The 18,927-nt window shown below is 44.4% G+C and overlaps 1 protein-coding gene across 2 annotated transcripts in view; it reads right to left on the minus strand.

The window, feature by feature from the left end:
- Positions 1-16,723, minus strand: part of ago4 (argonaute RISC component 4) — a 104,951-nt gene extending 88,228 nt beyond the window's left edge. For both annotated transcript variants that reach the window (XM_060847567.1, XM_060847566.1), the window contains exon 1: positions 16,640-16,723. In XM_060847567.1, the coding sequence (XP_060703550.1) occupies positions 16,640-16,658 (19 nt within the window). In that variant the 5' untranslated portion in view covers positions 16,659-16,723. The remainder of the gene's footprint in view (positions 1-16,639) is intronic.
- Between the last annotated feature and the right edge of the window lie 2,204 nt (positions 16,724-18,927).

An 18,927-nucleotide genomic window follows, 5' to 3' on the forward strand; every position in this document is an offset into this window, starting at 1 on the left:
GACGGTACAGGTGCTACTCTAGTAGTCTGGTCTTCTGACCTCTACATTGAAGAGGTTGAGCACCAGCTCCTAGATACCTCCTCCTATATTCCCCTGATTGATGATCTCACTTTGGTACATCACACCATTTTACCAACTACAATCACTGACCTGATTTCATCTGGCAAAGTCTACCCTAACCCCTTCCACCTCCAAGCTGATAATTCCCCCAGCTCCATCCCACTTTTATCTCTTTCCGAACATCTATAAACAGGACTGGCCTGGTCAGACCCACTGTTTCAGCCTGCGGCTGGCCCACAGAACTCATCTCTTCCTACCTAACTCAGCATTTTCTTCCTTTGGTCCAGTCCTTACTCACGCACATCCACAATTCCTCTGATGCTTTATGCCAGTTTTGGAATTTCCAGTTTACAGGCTCCAACCACCTCTTCTTTACCATGGATGTGCAATCCCTTTACAGGATCCATCCCCAATCAGGATGGTCTCCGCTTCTTCCTGGAGCAGAGGCCTGAACTGTCCCCACCCACCACCACCCTCCTCCACTTGGCCAAGGTTGTCCTCATCCTCTGAAACGTCCACTTTCTTCCTCACCCGAGGACTCCCCAGCAACACTGTTGACAGGGCCCTCAACTGGATCCAACCCATTTCCTGCACCTCCACTTTCACACCTTGTCTTCCCTTCCACAACAGTACGGTTCCCCTTGTCCTTACCTACCATCCCACCAGCAGATCATCAGCCATCATTTCTACAACCTTTAGCAAGGTGCCGCCACCAGACACTCTGCTCCACTCCTTTGTCCATCTTCCACAGGGACCATTCCCTCTGATACACCTGGTCTACTCTTCCTTCACTACCAACACAGGCCCTCCCTTCAGCACCTTCCCATGCAAACGTAGGTGTAACATTTCCATATTTACCTCCTCCCTCCTCAGTATCCAAGGGTACAAACTTTCCAGGTGAAACAACACTTTACTGCACTCCTCACAATCTAGTCTACTGCATTCGCTGCTCACAATGTGGTCTCCTCTACAATGCGGAAGCGAAGTGTACAGTGGGTGACCACTTCGCAGAACATCTACATTCTGCCCACAAGATAGACCAAGCTTCATGTTGCCTGTCACTTGACACACCACCCCTTTCCCTGACCAATGTCTGTTTCAGCTTGCTGCTGTGCTCCAGCAAAGCTCAGCACAAGCTGGAAGAACACCTCATTTTCCATTTGGGGACCCTGCATCCCTCCAGCTTCAATATCAAGTTCAATAAGTTTAGGGCCTGAACGCCCCCATGTCTGAGCCCACTGTTACACACATCAGGCCTTGTTATCACAGACTTCCTTCACATACTATTAAATGTTAGCCACTAAACATCTCCATTAACAGCTATTTACTCTCCCAGTCAGATTGTTATTAACTTCTTTGTCTGTTGAGCTTTGCTTCTCATTCTTTGGGCTCTATCCATACCATCATTTATTCCTTACACTTCCCTCCCACAAGCCTATCTTCTGCGTATAAACCGACATTTTCTTAGCTACTATCATCAATTCAGAGGAAGGGTCCCCAGATCTGAAACATTAACTTTGATTTCTCTTCACAGGTGCTGACAGATCTGCTGAGCTTTTACAGTAACTTTTGTTTTTGTTTCTGATTCAAAGCACCTGCATTTCTTTTGGTTTTGTGGTGAAGGCAGTGCTTGGCATGCTTGCCTTCATCAGTCAGTGCATTGAGTATAGGAGCTGTGACGTTATGTTGCAGCTGTAGAAGACACTGGTGTGGCTCCTTTTAGAATAATGCATTCAGTGTTGGTCTTCCTGCTTCAGAAAAGATGTTGTTAAACTTGAAGGTGCAGAAAAGACTTAGAAGAACATTTCTGTGATTGGAGGGTTTGAGCTAAATGGAGACGCTGAATAGGTTGGAGCTTTTTCCCCTTGAATGTGGAAGGCTGAGGAGTAACTATGCAGAAGTTTGTAAAATCATGAGGGGGATGGATAGGGTGAATAAACTTTTTTTAAAAAAAATCCCCAGGGTAGAGGAGTTCAAAACATGAAAGCATACGTTTAAGGTGACAGGGGAAAGATTTAAAAAGGGCCCCAACAAACAATTTTTACTACACAAGGTAGTGCATGTATGAAAATAATCTGTCGAAGTGGTGAAGGCTGGTACAATTAAAAAAGGTATCTGAATTGGTACATAAATAGGAAGAGTTAGAAGGAATATAAGCAAAATGCTGGTAAATGGAATTAGATCAGTTCAGGATACTTGGTCAGCATGAAGGAGTTGGATCAAAAGGTCCAATTCCACACTGTATAACTCTGACTATGACCTTCTGAAAATCCAAATATATTACAGCCATTGCATCCCCTTTATCTATCCTACTTGTTATCTCCTCAAAAGAACTCTAGTAAGTTTGGCAGGCACGATTTTCCCTTCATGAAGCCATGCTAACTCTGCTTGATGAAATTGTGTTCCTTCAGGCTATTACATGGCTCATAATAGGGTCCAGTATTTCCTCCAATTAGACATTAAGCCAACTTGTCTTATAATTACCTGTTTTTTGTCTTCCTTCTTTAAATAAATGTGCTCCATTGGCAGCTTTCCAATTGTCTAAAGCCTTTTCAGAATCCAAGTAATCTCATTAGTGTCCTAATGCCTTGAATCCTATCAGTGCCTTCTACTATCTCTTTAGTTCCTTTAATATCAGGGGATGCACCCAATCAGGTCTGATGGCTTTATCATTAGACCATTAGCTTCCCTAACACATTTTCCGAGAGAGAGAGGGGAGAGGGGAGAGGGGAGAGAGGGATATTTATTGTCTGCATGGGTCAGTTAGTGCAGTTGTCAGAGTCACAGATGGGTAAAAACAATGACTGCAGATGCTGGAAACCAGATTCTGGATCAGTGGTGCTGGAAGAGCACAGCAGTTCAGGCAGCATCCAACGAGCAGTGAAATTGACGTTTCGGGCAAAAGCCCTTCACCAGGAATAAAGGCAGTGGGCTGGAAGCATTGGGGGGGGGGGGGGGGGAGGAAGAGAGGAGAAAGAGTAGCAGAGAGTACAATGGGTGAGTGGGGGAGGAGAGGAAGGTGATAGGTCAGGGAGGAGAGGGTGGAGTGGATAGGTGGAAAAGAAGATAGGCAGGTTGGACCAGGCCAGACAAGTCATGGGGACAGTGCTGAGCTGAAAGTTTGAAACTAAGATGGAGGGGGGGAAAAGGGGAAATAAGGAAGCTGTTGAAGTCCACATTGATGCCCTGGGGTTGAAGTGTTACGAGGCGGAAGATGAGGCGTTCTTCCTCCAGGCGTCTGGTGGTGAGGGAGCGGCAGTGAAGGAGGCCCAGGACCTCCATGTCCTCGGCAGAGTGGGAGGGGGAGTTGAAACGTTGGGCCACGGGGCGGTGTGGTTGATTGGTGTCGGGTATCTCGTAGATGTTCCCTAAAGCGCTCTGCTAGGAGGCACCCAGTCTCCCCAATGTAGAGGAGACCGCATCGGGAGCAACGGACACAATAAATGATATTAGTGGATGTGCAAGTAAAACTTTGATGGATGTGGAAGGCTCCTTTAGGGCCTTGGATAGAGGTGAGGGAGGTGGTATGGCACAGGTTTTACAGTTCCTGCGGTGGCAGGGGAAAGTGCCAGGATGGGTCGTGGGGGGTGGGGGGGGGGGGGGGGGTGCATGGACCTTACCAGGTAGTCACGGAGGGAACGGTCTTTGCGGAAGGCGGAAAGGGGTGGGGAGGGAAATATATCCCTGGTGGTGGGGTCTTTTTGGAGGTGGCGGAAATGTCGGCGGATGATTTGGTTTATGCGAAGGTTTGTAGAGTGGAAGGTGAGCACCATGCGCGTTCTGTTCTTGTTACGGTTGGAGGGGTGTGGTCTGAGGGCGGAGGTGCGGGATGTGGACGAGATGCATTGGAGGGCATCTTTAACCACGTGGGAAGGGAAATTGCGGTCTCTAAAGAAGGAGGCCATCTGGTGTGTTCTATGGTGGAACTGGTCCTCCTGGGAGCAGATACGGTGGAGGCGGAGGAATTGAGAATACGGGATGGCATTTTTGCAAGAGGTGGGGTGGGAAGAGGTGTAATCCAGGTAGCTGTGGGAGTCGGTAGGTTTGTAAAAAATATCAGTGTCAAGTCAGTCATCATTAATGGATATGGAGGGGTCCAGGAAGGTGAGGGAGGTGTCAGAGATGGTCCAGGTAAATTTAAGGTCAGGGTGGAATGTGTTGGTGAAGTTGATGAATTGCTCAACCTCCTCGCAGGAGCACAAGGTGGCGCCAATGCAGTCATCAATGTAGGGGAGGAAGAGGTGGGGAGTGGTGCCGGTGTAATTATGGAAGATCAACTGTTCTACGTAGCCAAAGAGACAAGCATAGCTGGTGCCCATACGTGTGCCCATGGCTACCCCTTTGGTCTGGAGGAAGTGGGAGGATTCAAAAGGAGAAATTGTTAAGGGTGTGGACCAGTTCGGCAAAACGAATGAATGAGTGTGTCGGTGGAAGGGTACTGTTGGGGACGTCTGGAGAGGAAAAAACGGAGGGCTTGGAGGCCCTGGTCATGGCGGATGGAGGTGTAGAGGGATAGGATATCCATGGTGAAGAGGTGTTGTGGGCCGGGGAAATGGAAGTCTTGGAGGAGGTGGAGGGCGTGGGTGGTGTCTCGAACGTATGTGGGGAGTTCCTGGACTAGGGGGGATAGGACAGTGTCGAGGTAGGTAGCGATGAGTTCAGTGGGGCAGGAGCATGCTGAGACAATGGGTCGGCCAGGGTGGTCAGGCTTGTGGATCTTGGGAAGGAGGTAGAACCGGGCAGTGCGGGGTTCCCGGAGTATGAGGTTGGAAGCTGTGGGTGGGAGATCTGCTGAGGTGATGAGGTTCTGTACGGTCTGGGAGATGATGGTTTGGTGATGGGGGGGTGGGGTCATGGTCTAGGAGGCAATAGGAAAAGGTGTCCTCGAGTTGGCGTTTAGCTTCAGCGGTGTAGAGGTCAGTGCGCCAGACTACCACTGCACCCCCTTTATCCTCTGGCTTAATGGTGAGGTTGGGATTGGAGGGCTGCGCGTTGCGAGGGTGAGAGGTTAGAGTGGGGGAGGGGGGTAGACAGGTTGAGGCGGTTAATGTCCCGGCGGCAGTTAGAAATGAAGAAGAGGTCGAGGGCAGGTAATAGGCCAGCGCGGGGTGCCCAGGTGGATGCAGTGTGTTGGAGGTGGGCGAAGGGGTCCTCTGAAGGTGGGCGTGAATCCTGATTGTGAAAGTAAGCTCGGAGGCGGAGGCGACGGAAGAAATGTTCGACATCACGGCGTGTATTAAATTCATTGATGCGTGGACGGAGGGCAATGAAGGTGAGTCCTTTGCTGAGGACTGATCGTTCACCCTCAGCGAGGGGGAGGTCTGGAGGGATGGTGAAAACTCGGCAGGGCTGGGAGCTGGGATCTGGTGTGGGTGTGGAGCAGGGAGTGGGGTCGGAGCCAGTACCTGGAGTGGGTGTGATGGTGGGGGGAATGGGGAGTGGAGTCATGAGTAGAGGTAATGTGCCCCTCAGGGTTCTGGGGGGTGGGGATAGTGACAGTGGAGTCTGTGGGGGGCATGTCAGCGGCGTTGGTGGGGGCAGAAGTGGTGGCAGACACGGCAGTAGGGGTGGCGGAAGTCACTGATGATGTGAGGGCCGGAAGTGGCTTTGGGAGTGGCCATAATGGGGGCGGAAGTGACATCATCAATCAGTGTGGGGGTGGAAGCTGCATCAGCCGCATGGCTAATGGCGTTTCCGAGGCTGGGGGAATCTTCTGGAATGTTTGAAGAGTGCTGGTTATGGAGGTGGGTGGATAAAAGTTTGTTGTACTTACAGTTTTTGATGTTGGAGATGGAGTTGAAGTACTGTTTGTTGAGAGTATGAATTCTCCTGAGGATGTAGTACAGGAGGGGTCCTTTGCAATTCTGAGAGAGTGTGGCCCTCAGCTGAGGCAGGGCTGACTGTAGGGAGGTTAGGTGCCGGCGCATTGCTGCAAGCGTGGAGCGGAGGATCCTGAAAGAGAACGGTTGCTGGTGTTTTTGAATCTGTAGTCTGTACTGTTCGTCCTGTTCGGGTCCGAACTCTGCTGGCTTAACGGTGGTTCGGAGTCCGTGTGGGATGAGTTGGTTACGGAGGCAGGCACTGAGGAAGCAAATGTGGCTGTGGTACCGAGTTTGTTTCACAACATGGTTGAAGAGCTTCAGGGCAGAGGAAATGACCTGGGAGTTGCTGTGGGAGAGGGACTCCTTGAGATTCTTGTAGAGAGAGGAGGAAAACTTCTTCAAGGCAGGCATCCTTGCAAGAGGATTCGCAGTAGGGTTAAAATCAACTAGGTAAAAACAATGACTGCAAATGCTGGAAACCAGATTCTGGAGAGTCACAGATATACAGCACGGAAACAGACCCTTCAGTCCAACTCATCCATGCCGACCAGATATCCTAATCTGATTTAGTCCTATTTGCCAGCACTTGGCCCATATCCCTCCCCTTCCTATTCGTATACCCATCCAGATGCCTTTTAAAATGTTGCGGTTGTACTAGCTTTCACCACTTCCTCAAGCAGCTCACTCGATACACACACTATTCTCTGCATGAAAAAGTTACCTCTTGGATCCCTTTTAAACATTGCCCCTCCCAGCAAGTTTTGAGAAGATTTTTCCCCTCTTACCCTAAACCTATGCCCTCTAGCTCTGGACTCTCCCACCCCAGAGAAAGGATTGTGGCTATTTATCCTATCCACGCCCCTCATGATCTTATAAACTTTATAAGGTCGTCACTCAGCCTCCGATGTTCCAGGGAAAACAGCCCCATCCTATTCAGCCTCTCCCTGTAGCTCAAACCCTCCAACCCTGGCAACATCCTTGTAAATGTTTTCTGAACCCTATTGGAAGGATGTTGTGAAACTTGAAAGGAAGGAGGCCAGAACTGCACACAATATTCCAAAAGCAGCCAAACCAAATGTCCTGTACAGTCCGAACATGACTACTCCAAGATCTTTCTTCAGCAACACTCCCCAGGACTTTATTATGCATACAAGTCCTGCTCAGATTTGCTTTTCCAAAATGCAGCACCTCATTTACCTAGCTTAAACTCCAACTGCCATTCCTCAGCCCACTGGCCCAGCTGATCAAGATCCCATTGTAATCTGAGGTAACCTTCTTCACTGTTCACTACCCTCCAATTTTGGTGCCATCTGAAAACCTACTAACTATACCCATGTTCACATTCAAATCCTTTAGATAAAATGACAAAGCAGTGGACCCAGCACCGATCCTTGTGGCACTCCACTGGTCACAGGCCTCCAGTCTGGAAAGCAACCCCCTACTTTCTACCTATCGATGGATGGTTAACAGTGCAAAGTGACAACCACATGTAGGCTCAATTCCCACGTGGTTGGGGTTACTATTAAGGAATTCTTTATTTCTCAACCTTTCACCTCATCTGAGGCATAGCAACTACCACCAGTCATCTCTGATAACAGACCATAGGGTTGGGTTAAGATTGCAGCAAACTTACATTATTTAGTTCCTTTTGCCACTTAAGTATTTACTAACTTTGATATGCTATTAGTGTCTAAAATGAGGATTGATGCCAAGTAGTTATTCAACTTCACTGCTATTTCCTGGTTCTCCATTATACCTAGCCTCATTCGCTCAGGGGCCTCTGCTTATAAGTAAGAGGGAAACCAAAATATTGAAAGTTAGCAATTTTTGAGAAGATTTGTAGCTAAGGTCGATGAAAAGAATGCAAGTTAGCTTGCTGAGCTTGAAAGTTTGTTTTCAGATGTTACGACACCATACCAGGTAACATCAGCAGAGAGTCTCTGGTGAAGTGCTGGTGGCATGTTCCACCTTACTATTTATAGGTCTTGGTTTCTTAAGGTTTTTGATGTCATTTCCGGTCCCCCCCAAGGAAAGGTAGATAGGACTTAAATCAATGTTTTTATCAATGGAAGTCATGATTTGGATGGAGATGCCGGTGTTAGACTGGGGTGTACAAAAGTTAAAAATCACACAACACCAGGTTATAGTCCAACAGGTTTAATTGGAAGCACACTAGCTTTCGGAGCGACGCTCCTTCATCAGTGTGCTTCCAATTAAACCTGTTGGACTATAACCTGGTGTTATGTGATTTTTAACTTTATCTGGTTAGAATGTCATGCCTGTAAGAATTCTTGTGTGCATCTTTGTTTCACCTGTCCTAGGAGGAGATGTGTTGCCCCAAAGTAATATCCTTCTTTGTATGTATAGAAACTAGTGTTAGTGAATGGTGTTATTTGGTGGCCAGCTGGTGTTCACGTATCCTAGTGGCAAGTTTCCTGCTAGTTTGTCTGATGTAATTTTTTTTAAAAACAGTTCTTGCATGGTATCATGTAAATGACATTAGTTTTGCTGATGGTATCTAATGGATCCTTTAAGTTTATTAGTCGCTGTTCAAGTGTGTTGGTAGGTTTGTGAGCTACCATGATGCCAAGGGAGTCCAAGTAGTCTGAAAGTCATTTCTGATATATCTTTGATGCAAGGTAATGTGGCTATAGATTTTGGTTGCATTGTGTCTGCTTGTTCGGGTTCGAGGAACTGGCAGACTGTGTTGACTGGGTACCCATTTTTCCTGAAAACATTGTACAGATTTTTTTTTGTAGTTCTTGGGTGCTCTAGTGAGAGGTAACTCATTGAAATAATGCCTTGATGCAGCTCCATTTGTGGGTGTTGGGATGATTGCTTCTGCGGCTAAGTATTTGGTCTGCATGTTGTTTTTCTGCAGATGCTGGTTTGAAGCACTGTTTACTGTATGTTCAACTGTCAGGTCTATGAATGAGTCTGCTTTTTGGTCATCTTTTGTTGGTTTTTATAAGTTTCCGTATCCTCTGCTTCCCACGTACATGTCCTTTCCATCAATTCAATTCTATCCCTAACTTTCCTGGTTAACCATGATTGGCTTATCTCCTTCCTTTCTTTCTCACTAATAGATCTTTGCTGTGAGCCACGAAGTATTTTCTTAAATACAGAGAGTACAAAACAGGCCCTTCAGCCCATCAAATCTGCACAAAAAAACCCACTGAATGTCATTGGTCCTATTTTCCAGCACTTGGTCCATAGCCTTGAACATTAGGACATTTTCGTGCTCATCCAAGTAATTTTTTAAAAGTTTGCTGCTTCTTGCCTCAATTACCCTCCCAGGCAGTGCACTCTAAATTCCCACTACTCTCTGGATGAAAAGGTGTTCCTCAAATCGCCATTAAATCTGCCTTTCACATTATAAAAAAAAGGTACACCCCCTTGTTAATGACCCTTCAACTAATGGAAAGAACTGCTTTCTGCCCATTCTGTCCATTCCTTCACAACCTTGCATACTTCAAGCAGGTTCCCTCTCAGAATTCTCTGCTCTAAAGCAAACAACCCAAGGTATCCCTTCATTGCTAGACTATTCCATCCTCGACATCATCCTGTTAAATCTCCTCTGCACCCATTATAAGTGCAATCACATTCTTCCTGCAGTGGAAACCAGAACTGCACACACTACTCCAGCTGTGGCATAACCAAAGCTTTGACCAGCTCCACCATAACCACCCTACTCTTATAACCAATACGAAGACTGAAAGGGAACAGTCCGTATTGCCCTATTAACTATCCTGCCATCATCAGAAATCTGTGGACAAGCACCCCAAGATGACCCTGGTCCTGAGCTTCCTAGAATGCTGAAAATGTGTTGCTGGAAAAGCGCAGCAGGTCAGGCAGCATCCAAGGAGCAGGAGAATCGACGATTCGGGCATGAGCCCTTCTTCAGGAATCCTAGAATGCTCCCATTCTTCCTAAACCTTCTTTGCTGCAAAAACTCCTTTACCACTCCAGCCAGCTCTGCTCTCATTCTACGATTGTTAACCTTATTTGAGCTTAGCACAATTGTCTCCGACTCACGTTCCTACACATTAAATTGAATGCTAGATGTTTATGGCCACTGAGGGGCATACTCTGGCATTATTTACGAAACCTACTTCATTAGACAACATCAGATCTAAAAGAGACTGATCCCTGCTTGGATCTGCAATATAATAGTAAGAAACTGTTCCAAGTACACACTGAATTCTTCCTCGTGGCTTCCCCTACCAACAGGACTCTCACTCTAAAAGATTAATAAAATCAGCAATGGTATATCCTCTACCTCATGTCAACCGTGTAGATGTTAAGGCAGATCATGACTACTCCTAGTATCTTCATTCCCTTTTTATTTCTGTACACATATAGAGACTTTATATCCTTCAATCCATGTTCACTCATTTCTATCAGACTTATTCCACCTCATGTCAACAATGCTATCTCACCACCCTTTTCTTCCTGCCAGTACTTACAAAACATCATATCTCTGAATACTTAGTTCCCAGCCTTGATCTTCTTGTAACCATGTTGCAATCATGGCTACAAGATCATATCTGTTAAACTACATTTATATTGTTAATTCATTTATTTTATTCCAAATACTAATGTGCATTTATGAAAAGAACCATTTGGTGCCTAACTGTTGAAATCAAACCTCTTTTCAACTCCTACTAATACCATTGGTGCCAACGTGGACAATGGCTACTGCACCTTCCCCCCCCCCGCCAAGTTCTCCTCCATCACTAAGATGTCCTTAACCCTTGCACCAAGCAGGTAACATAGCCCATGAAACTACCACTCACAGCTGCAGAGACCAGTATCTATACTCCTAACATTACCATCCCCTCCCACAACTCCATTCTTACTTCCTGCCCCAACCCGAAATGACCCACTGGACCAAGGTAATAGTTAGTCTGTTCACTATTCCCACAGCTCCCATTCACAATGCTTTCAAAAACCTCGCAACTGTTGGTTAATGGCTGGGGTTGAGACTCCTCCATTTTAATCCCCGGGTCCTCATTTCTGCCACCTACAGTCACATCTTTCTGTCCCTGATCATAGACCAATTTTGAATGACTAAGTTTGAGAAGTGTGACTACTCTCCAGAGCAAAGTGTCAAAGCAATTTCCCCTGGTGCAGCATGTGCAGCTCAGACCCAAACTCCTCAAAATGCAGACGTTTACTACACAATTAAAAATCACATAACACCAGGTTATAGTCCAACAAGTTTATTTGGAAGCACTAGCTTTCAGAGTGCGGTCTTTCAGAGAAAGCTACCTGATGAAGGAGCAGCGCTCCGAAAGCTATTGCTTCCAATTAAACTTGCTGGACTATAACCTGGTGTTGTGATTTTTAAAAACTTTGTACACCCCAGAATCTCCAAATCATTTACTAGAGACATGTGATCCAGAATGAATGTGTCCAGCAGCTTCCACACACAAACATTAGCACATTACCCATCCTGCCATCACATTGACTTGACTCAAATAAATTACTTGTGATTCCCTGCTCGCTACACTTAACTTATAAATAAAATAGTGAAGAAAAAGTCAGTATCAATCTAATACGTAAGCAGCTTTTTTGTTTTGAAAAATAAAAACAGCAGAGACCTACACAAAAACTAAAGACTTTAATCTTAATTACATGACTAGAAACGTTCATAAATCCCACTCACCAACTGCTTCTTTCCCTGCATTTTGCAGAACACTATGGTTCTCCACCAGGTTCACTATCTGTCAAACCACTCCTTTTATTTGGTCTCACTTAACACTCACTCTGGAGAGTTTACTTCTTGCAGTAAACCTTAGCTAAAGCATCTCTATCCCCCTCTACATTGCAATTCCAATAGGAAAGTCAGTAACTCAAAGCCTTCATCTCACTGTAGGGCAACCTCACACAGTGTGCTTCTTATAATTTGAGGTTTCTGCTAGAGTGACAAACAGCAAATCGCTGGACATAACACCCTATTTGCCAAGTTAAAATTACGTCCCAATTCCATGCAAATTCATTATCAGAAACTCAAAAAAACTACCATGAATCAGTGTAATCAAGCTGTGCAAGCAACATATTTGATTAGTAACTAGAACAGGGTCAAGATGCTTGGGTAGAGAAACTTTTTAAAACTACAGCAGGATTGTCAGTTTGGAGCCTCAATTGACAGTTAATCACAGATTGTAATCACTGGTTCAATTAACTAATTGATATTTCTGAAACAGCACATCAACAGACCCATCTGATGCTTTCGATCTTAGAAACTAAATTTTGGGGCAGCATGGCAGATCTGATCGAGGAGTTAAATCTGACCAGGTTCTGGGCAGCACAGATGTCTGCTTCGCTCAGTAAAATATCATCAATCGCACACCCAATAAATGGACCACCACCACCTGGTGGCACGGACAGTTTTGTAGGCAAGTGTGTCTTGAGTAAAGGTTTTACTGAACTAATACAAAAGATTACAGTCACAAGTGTAAATTGGTTTCAGTGCCAACATACTTACATTTACAAGTTGATCTTATGCATTACTTCATTTAATTGTAACCAGATTAAATAATTATCATGTAGAAACTCCATGTCACAATATCCTTGGTTGTCCATGCTTATTCCGGTCAGATTTGGTATGACAATTTCAAGCAACATTAACTCAAGTAGCCAAACCTTCTTAGCAAACAAAGATTTGCATTTATACATAGCATCTTTCAAAATGTTATGAGGTTCCAAATAAGTTTAAAACCAACACACTTTACATAAACAATTATGGTAACACAGGAAATGCAGCTACCAATTTACATACAGAAAGATCCCACAAACATCAATACAATTGCTAGAAAATCTATTTCAGCAGTGTTAGTGGAGAACTGAGGGGTAAACATTGGCCAGGATACTAGGGACACTAATTATTCTTCTGCAAGATATTGACATCAGATTGTTTACTCATGGGCTTTGGTTAAATTTCTTATCTGCACCAGTCCTTTTTTTTGCAGTCACTCGTGAAGCATGGGCATCCCTGGCCAAGCTGGCATTTGTTGCCCATTCCTGGTTGCTGTTGAGAAGGTGGTAATGATCTGCCTTCTTTAACCATTGTAATGTACTACACGGAGTCTTTTGCGTTTGAGTCCCTGGTGCACATAATCTCAACCTTCTGATTTGGAGAAGTGTGAACTAGTCACCGAGCCATAGATGACTCCTTTATAACCTAGTTTTTTTTAAATTGAAAACATTCTTTTTGACTTGTTTCTTAATGATAAGCAATGGGGGCTTATTTACAGCAAACTGTTAATTGTAATTTTACTTTTACACGAACTTTGAGATTGATAATTTTTACCAAAAGCACAAAAATGGACTATTCCTTAATTATATCTTAAGTAATTTAACATTCCTATACTAGAATAGTTACTACACTCAGAAATACTTCTTAAGCTATTAAGCAATTGAATTGTCTGGAGGTTAAAAAAAATTCTCTGCCCTCATTTCATCTGAATATAATTCCAGTTACACCTAAGTGAAAACTAAATAAATCCTTCATAACAGTAATTAGACTTTTGCAAGAGATGTTGACTCGAGTGTTAAACCCTAGGACGAACTCCTCTATTGTGGTTCAGATATTTCATTTGAATCTTTTGCATCTAAAACAGCAAGCAGTTCGATCCCTGGTTTAACATCTCTTTGGAAGAGGTGTCAGATGATTTCAAAATGGGTACAGATTAAAAATGGGGGACCATTGAGGACATGGACACAGAATCAGTGACGTATAACGTGGAAACAGAGCCTTCATCCGACATAAAAGGTACACTAAATAAATCTAGCCCGATTTGCCAGCATTTGGCCCATATCCCTCTCAGGAGGAAAAAGTGAGGTCTGCAGATGCTGGAGATCAGAGCTGAAAATGTGTTGCTGGAAAAGCGCAGCAGGTCAGGCAGCATCCAAGGAACAGGAAATTCGACGTTTTGGGCATAAGCCCTTCATCAGGAATCCTGCTTGATGCTGCCTGACCTGCTGCGCTTTTCTAGCAACACATTTTCAGCCCATATCCCTCTAACCCCATCCTACTCACCTACCCATCCGGATGCCTTTTTTGAACAGTAAAGATATTTTTTAAAAATTGGGGCACTTTGGACTGGAAACCAATTTAATTCAGTTTTAAAAAAAAAATCGCAATACCAAGTTATAGTCCAACAGGTTTAATTGGAAGCGCACTAGCTTTCAGAGCGCTGCTCCTTCATCAGGTGATTGTGGAGGACAATTGTAAGGCTCAGAATTTATAGCAAAAATTTACAGTGTGATACAACTGAAATTATACATTGAAAAATACCTTGATTGTCTGTTGAGTCTTTCATCTGCTCAAATACCATGATAGTTTCACTTCTTTCATGTGTAAATCACAAAACTTTAAATTGCATTCTCAGGTTAGCTGTAACAATTGGTGTTAGCTAGACAATATGTTGAAGGTGATAGCCCAGTGTTCTGTCTATGCCATGATGTTCAGATTGATTCTAATCTAAAAAGTGAGATAACAGAGTTTTACATGAATTCATGCAGTTTTTGAGCAAAGTACAATGTAACTCTGCAAGTACAAATTCACTCCACAAAATATATGAGCACACATGGGTGTGTGTGTATGTGTGTGTCTCTGTCTGTGTGTCTTGGGGGTTTTGCGCGAGAGAGAATGTATATGTGAACGTAGTTAAAAATCACAACACCAGGTTATAGTCCAACAGGTTTAACTGGAAGCACACTAGCTTTCAAGAGAGCGATTGTATATGTGTGTGCATGAGTGTCTCCAAGACGACGAAAAGTGGAGAGGATCTCCAAGAAGATCGCACATATCGACATCTCCAATTTAATTCAGTTACTACAAGGTAGACAGGACTTGGTGCAGCTTAGGATATGAAAATTTTGGGGTCTAGATTAGAGTGGTGCTGGAAAAGCACAGGCAGCTAGACTCCTAACTCCAGATGAGGCACTCTGACCATAGCAACACGACGGTTGGAGGAAGAGCGCCTCATCTTCCGCCGAGGAATCCTCCAACCACAAGGGATGAATTCAGATTTCTCCAGTTTCCTCATTTCCCCTCCCCCCATCTTGTCTCAGTCAAATCCCTCGAACTCAGCACCGCCTTCCTAACCTGCAATCTTCTTCCTGACCTCTCCGCCTCCACCCCACTCCGGACTATCACCCTCACCTTGACCTCCTTCCACCTATCGCATCTCCAATGCCCCTCCTCCCTCCCTTTCATCTTAGCCTGCCGGACACACTTTCCTCATTCCTGAAGGGCTTATGCCCGAAACGTCGATTCTCCTATTCCTCTGATGCTGCCTGACCTGCTGCGCTTTTCCAGCAACACATTTCAGCTCTGATCTCCAGTCCTCACTTTCTCCTCCAATAGTTTGAGCAGCAGGTAAGCGGAGTTGAGACAGATAGATAATAATACAGAAATTGACGTTGAGATCTTTACAATGGAGAGGATAAGCTCCAAATTCAATGAGATTAAACAGGTCATCAAGGTTGTTGGCAGTAACCAGAGATTGATCCAAAAATTAATGGGAAACAAACAAAGGTTTGTGGTGCAGGTCAAAGACAATGGTTTTTGTCTTCCAATTTTTACTTAGAGACAACTGTAGTTCATCCAGCATTGATGTGAGAAAACTATGACAGTGGAAAACCCTGATATTCAGGTTAAAAGTAAATCAAAATTCCAGTACTCTGCACAAAGACGACTACTTTTTCCCCCTTTATTCTCACATTTCTTGTTGAACCGAAAAAGAGACATATTGCCTTGAAAAAAGTAAACTGCATAGGAACGTATTCTTCGAATGCTACTTTTTAGGATCCTTGCGTTAGTTGGTTCTGTAACCAAAGACCAAGCATTGACCCAAATCAAAAAGCAGGAAACAAATAGACGTTAAACAGATTTCAATTGTAATTTCATCCTCTATCTTTGAAAACAGTAGATTCTGCATATATGTTTTCATCGAGCATGCTTTAAATCCACCAAGTGTACGACACAACAATCCTTCATCAAAAATAAATGCGAATGAATTGACCTTATTAAATTCGAGGGAGTTAACTGGTCTACTACTGTTATAAGCTTCCTGGAAACGGATATTACGTCCCTTCGCACGGAGTCCTTTATTGTAAAAGGAAATCTATACAACCCAATTTTATAGCTTTTAGAAGTCATGCGTCCACCTTCCTCCCCACTATGCCGAGTTATCGCGCCCCATGGGTGAATTTAAAGCCGCCTTTCCTCAGTAATGAACACGTCCCGTTTACCCCAATACACAGCTTTCCGACCGAAACAACTAGTTCGCTCTAGCATGCCCTGCTGCCCTGTACCAGGCCACGGGAGAGGGATAGAAGGAAACGCTCACTATAAAGACGCCACGGCCACTTTCTTCGCTTCCAGGCCCGTGGCTTTGCTCTGGGCCTAGCTTCCTCACCGTCACCCAGGAACTCACAGCCCGTTTCACCTGTATACAAACAGGTTTGAACTTCATGTCTGCCTCAACCCGTCGCTGGGGAATCGGGGCAGGCCTCGATTCCAAGGTATCCGATTAGACATTCACCCAAGAAACAACCCATCGTGTCTTAAGTTAGAAGTATTTCTTTTCCTCCAAACGGTCTGGCTGCGAGCAGGAGACTGGGCCCTGAACCAACCCTTCTTTCCATTCTCACCTACCCCCGCCATCAAACCTTTACTGAATGACTGACAATTACATTTTCCTTGCCTCACACCACCCCCCAGGGCACGAGCGCCATCCTTTTACCTGGGGACACCGGCTCCATTCCCGCAGCTGCCGACCCCCGTTTCGTGTCAAGTACCCGACAAACCGACGCTTCAGACAACACAATCACTGCGCATGCGGCCCAGAAGCGAGAGCCCGGAACATGGGTGCGCGGCTCAGGGAGCTTTAAACCGCGCGGCACTGTGCCCGCGCATGAGACCAGGAATGAATTCTGCGCGGATATGCTCAGCTGGTGATTTGCTTCATGTAACTCCGAAGAACAATCGTACAGGTCTCGAAATGTGTACTTCTCTCTCCACAGAGTTGTTTGGTGCTTTTTTAGCACGGGGGGGAAAAATTAAAATCTTTCAACATCTTGCCTTTGCCCTAGAATATTTTCTTGGGTCGGTGTGACCGGAGCTATGGAAGTTTTGGATGGGAGACGGGCAGCCGGTTTAGTACCGTTGGAAAGCAGCACAAAGCTTACCTGAAATAAACAGAAAATATCGCGTGAAAAGAAAACCGGGGATGTGGAAGAATGTAAAATTGCAGAAGGTGTAAGGTATAAAGTTATTGAGAAAAAAGTGGAATTGAACAGAAAATGTAATATCTGCACATCGTGGGCCTTACTACATTTATCATGTAGAATGATCACAAATTTTCAAGGCGTGTCTTTACTGATAGACTAACAACAAGAGTCATGGATTGGGAATTGACAGGTCCAAGAATATTCTTCAAATAAAAGAGATAAAAAGTGAGTGACCCAGTGTTGATGAAAGATCATTGGCCAAAACGATATGCTTTTTTTTCACCGCACACGCTGCCCAACCCACTGAACATTTTCTGATTCGCTGCAAATTTCCAATATTCGCAGTATTTTACTTTTATAAAGAAAATAAGAAACTTAGCTGAAATGTGGAACTGGGTAGAGCAGTTGTTCCCAATCCCACAGTTAACCAACCTCTTAATCATTACTGTTTCTGATTCGCCCTTCGCGTACCATTACATCTCAATACAGTACATTTATTTCAAAAGTATAGCATACTACCTGTATATTAAATGGTATTACTGGAAGTTTCCTCAGTTCTTCTAATTGATCACTGCAACTTGGAATCATAGAATCCCTACATAGTGGAAGAAGGTCATTCAGTCCATCAAGCCCAAACCTACCCACTAAAGAGCATCCCATCCCATCCCTGTCACACTGCCTTTCCCACAGCTAATCCACCTCACCTGCACATCCCTAGATACTATGAGCAACTGAGCTCATCCACCAAACCTCGACACCTTTGGATTATGAGGAAACATAAGCATCCAGAGGAAACATGTAGACATGGGGGAAAATGTGCAATTCCACACAGTCACCAGAGGCTGGAGTCAAACCTGCGTACCTGGCACTGAGCCACCCTTAGAATATTAAAAAATGGTGATGGAATTAAAGACAGTTTCATCCACTGAATCTAAGCTGTCTGCAAAAGCAATTTAGATAGTTCACCCTTTCTCCATAGCCTTGCTTTTTGTTCCTCTTGAATTAATGTTTATTGAGTTGGAGTATTCTGATTGTCACATTTTAGGAAGGATGTGAGAACACTTGAGAGCATTAAAAAATCACGAACGATTTCAGGGATGTGGAACTTATGAAGATAGATTGGAAAACGTCAGGTCTGTATAAATCCTTTGAAAAAAAAGGCTGAGAGGAAATGGATAAAGGTATTCAAAATCATGAAGGGCCTGATCACAGTAGATTGGGAGAAACTGTTGCAATTTGCGAGAGAACTGAAATAAGAGGGCACGCATTTAAAGTAATTGACAAAAATGATTGGAAGGAAGGGGCAGGGGAGGGGGAGCCATTTAAAGATGCCAACTTGTTAAGATCTGGAATGTATTACATGACATTGATGAAAGCAGGTTCAATTAAAACATTCAAAAGGGAATTTACTCTTTTATTTGAAAAGGAAGAACGTGCATGCTTATGGAGAAAAGGCTGCAGGGGATAGCATTAAGGGAATCACACATTCAAAGAGCTGGTGCATATAGGGTATGCTGAATGGCTGCCTTTTACATTGTAACAATGTAATTTAAGTCCCTTTTGAAATTAATCTGCTTTCACCTCCCTCTTAGGCAATGTATTATAGATCATAAACATAGCCTTTGTAAAAATATTTGGATTCCCATTGCTTTTAGCAATTGTTACAACATGGCAGTGAACCCTTCTGTTAATTAAACCAAACACCCAGAAAAGCTCACCTCATCCTGTAATCTGTTAAAATATGAGTGACGGGGAAGAGGCTGAATAGGTTGGGGCTGTTTTCCCTGGAATGTCGAAGGCT

This window comes from Hemiscyllium ocellatum, chromosome 30, assembly GCF_020745735.1.
Source record: "Hemiscyllium ocellatum isolate sHemOce1 chromosome 30, sHemOce1.pat.X.cur, whole genome shotgun sequence".
Classification (NCBI taxonomy): Eukaryota; Metazoa; Chordata; class Chondrichthyes; order Orectolobiformes; family Hemiscylliidae; genus Hemiscyllium; species Hemiscyllium ocellatum.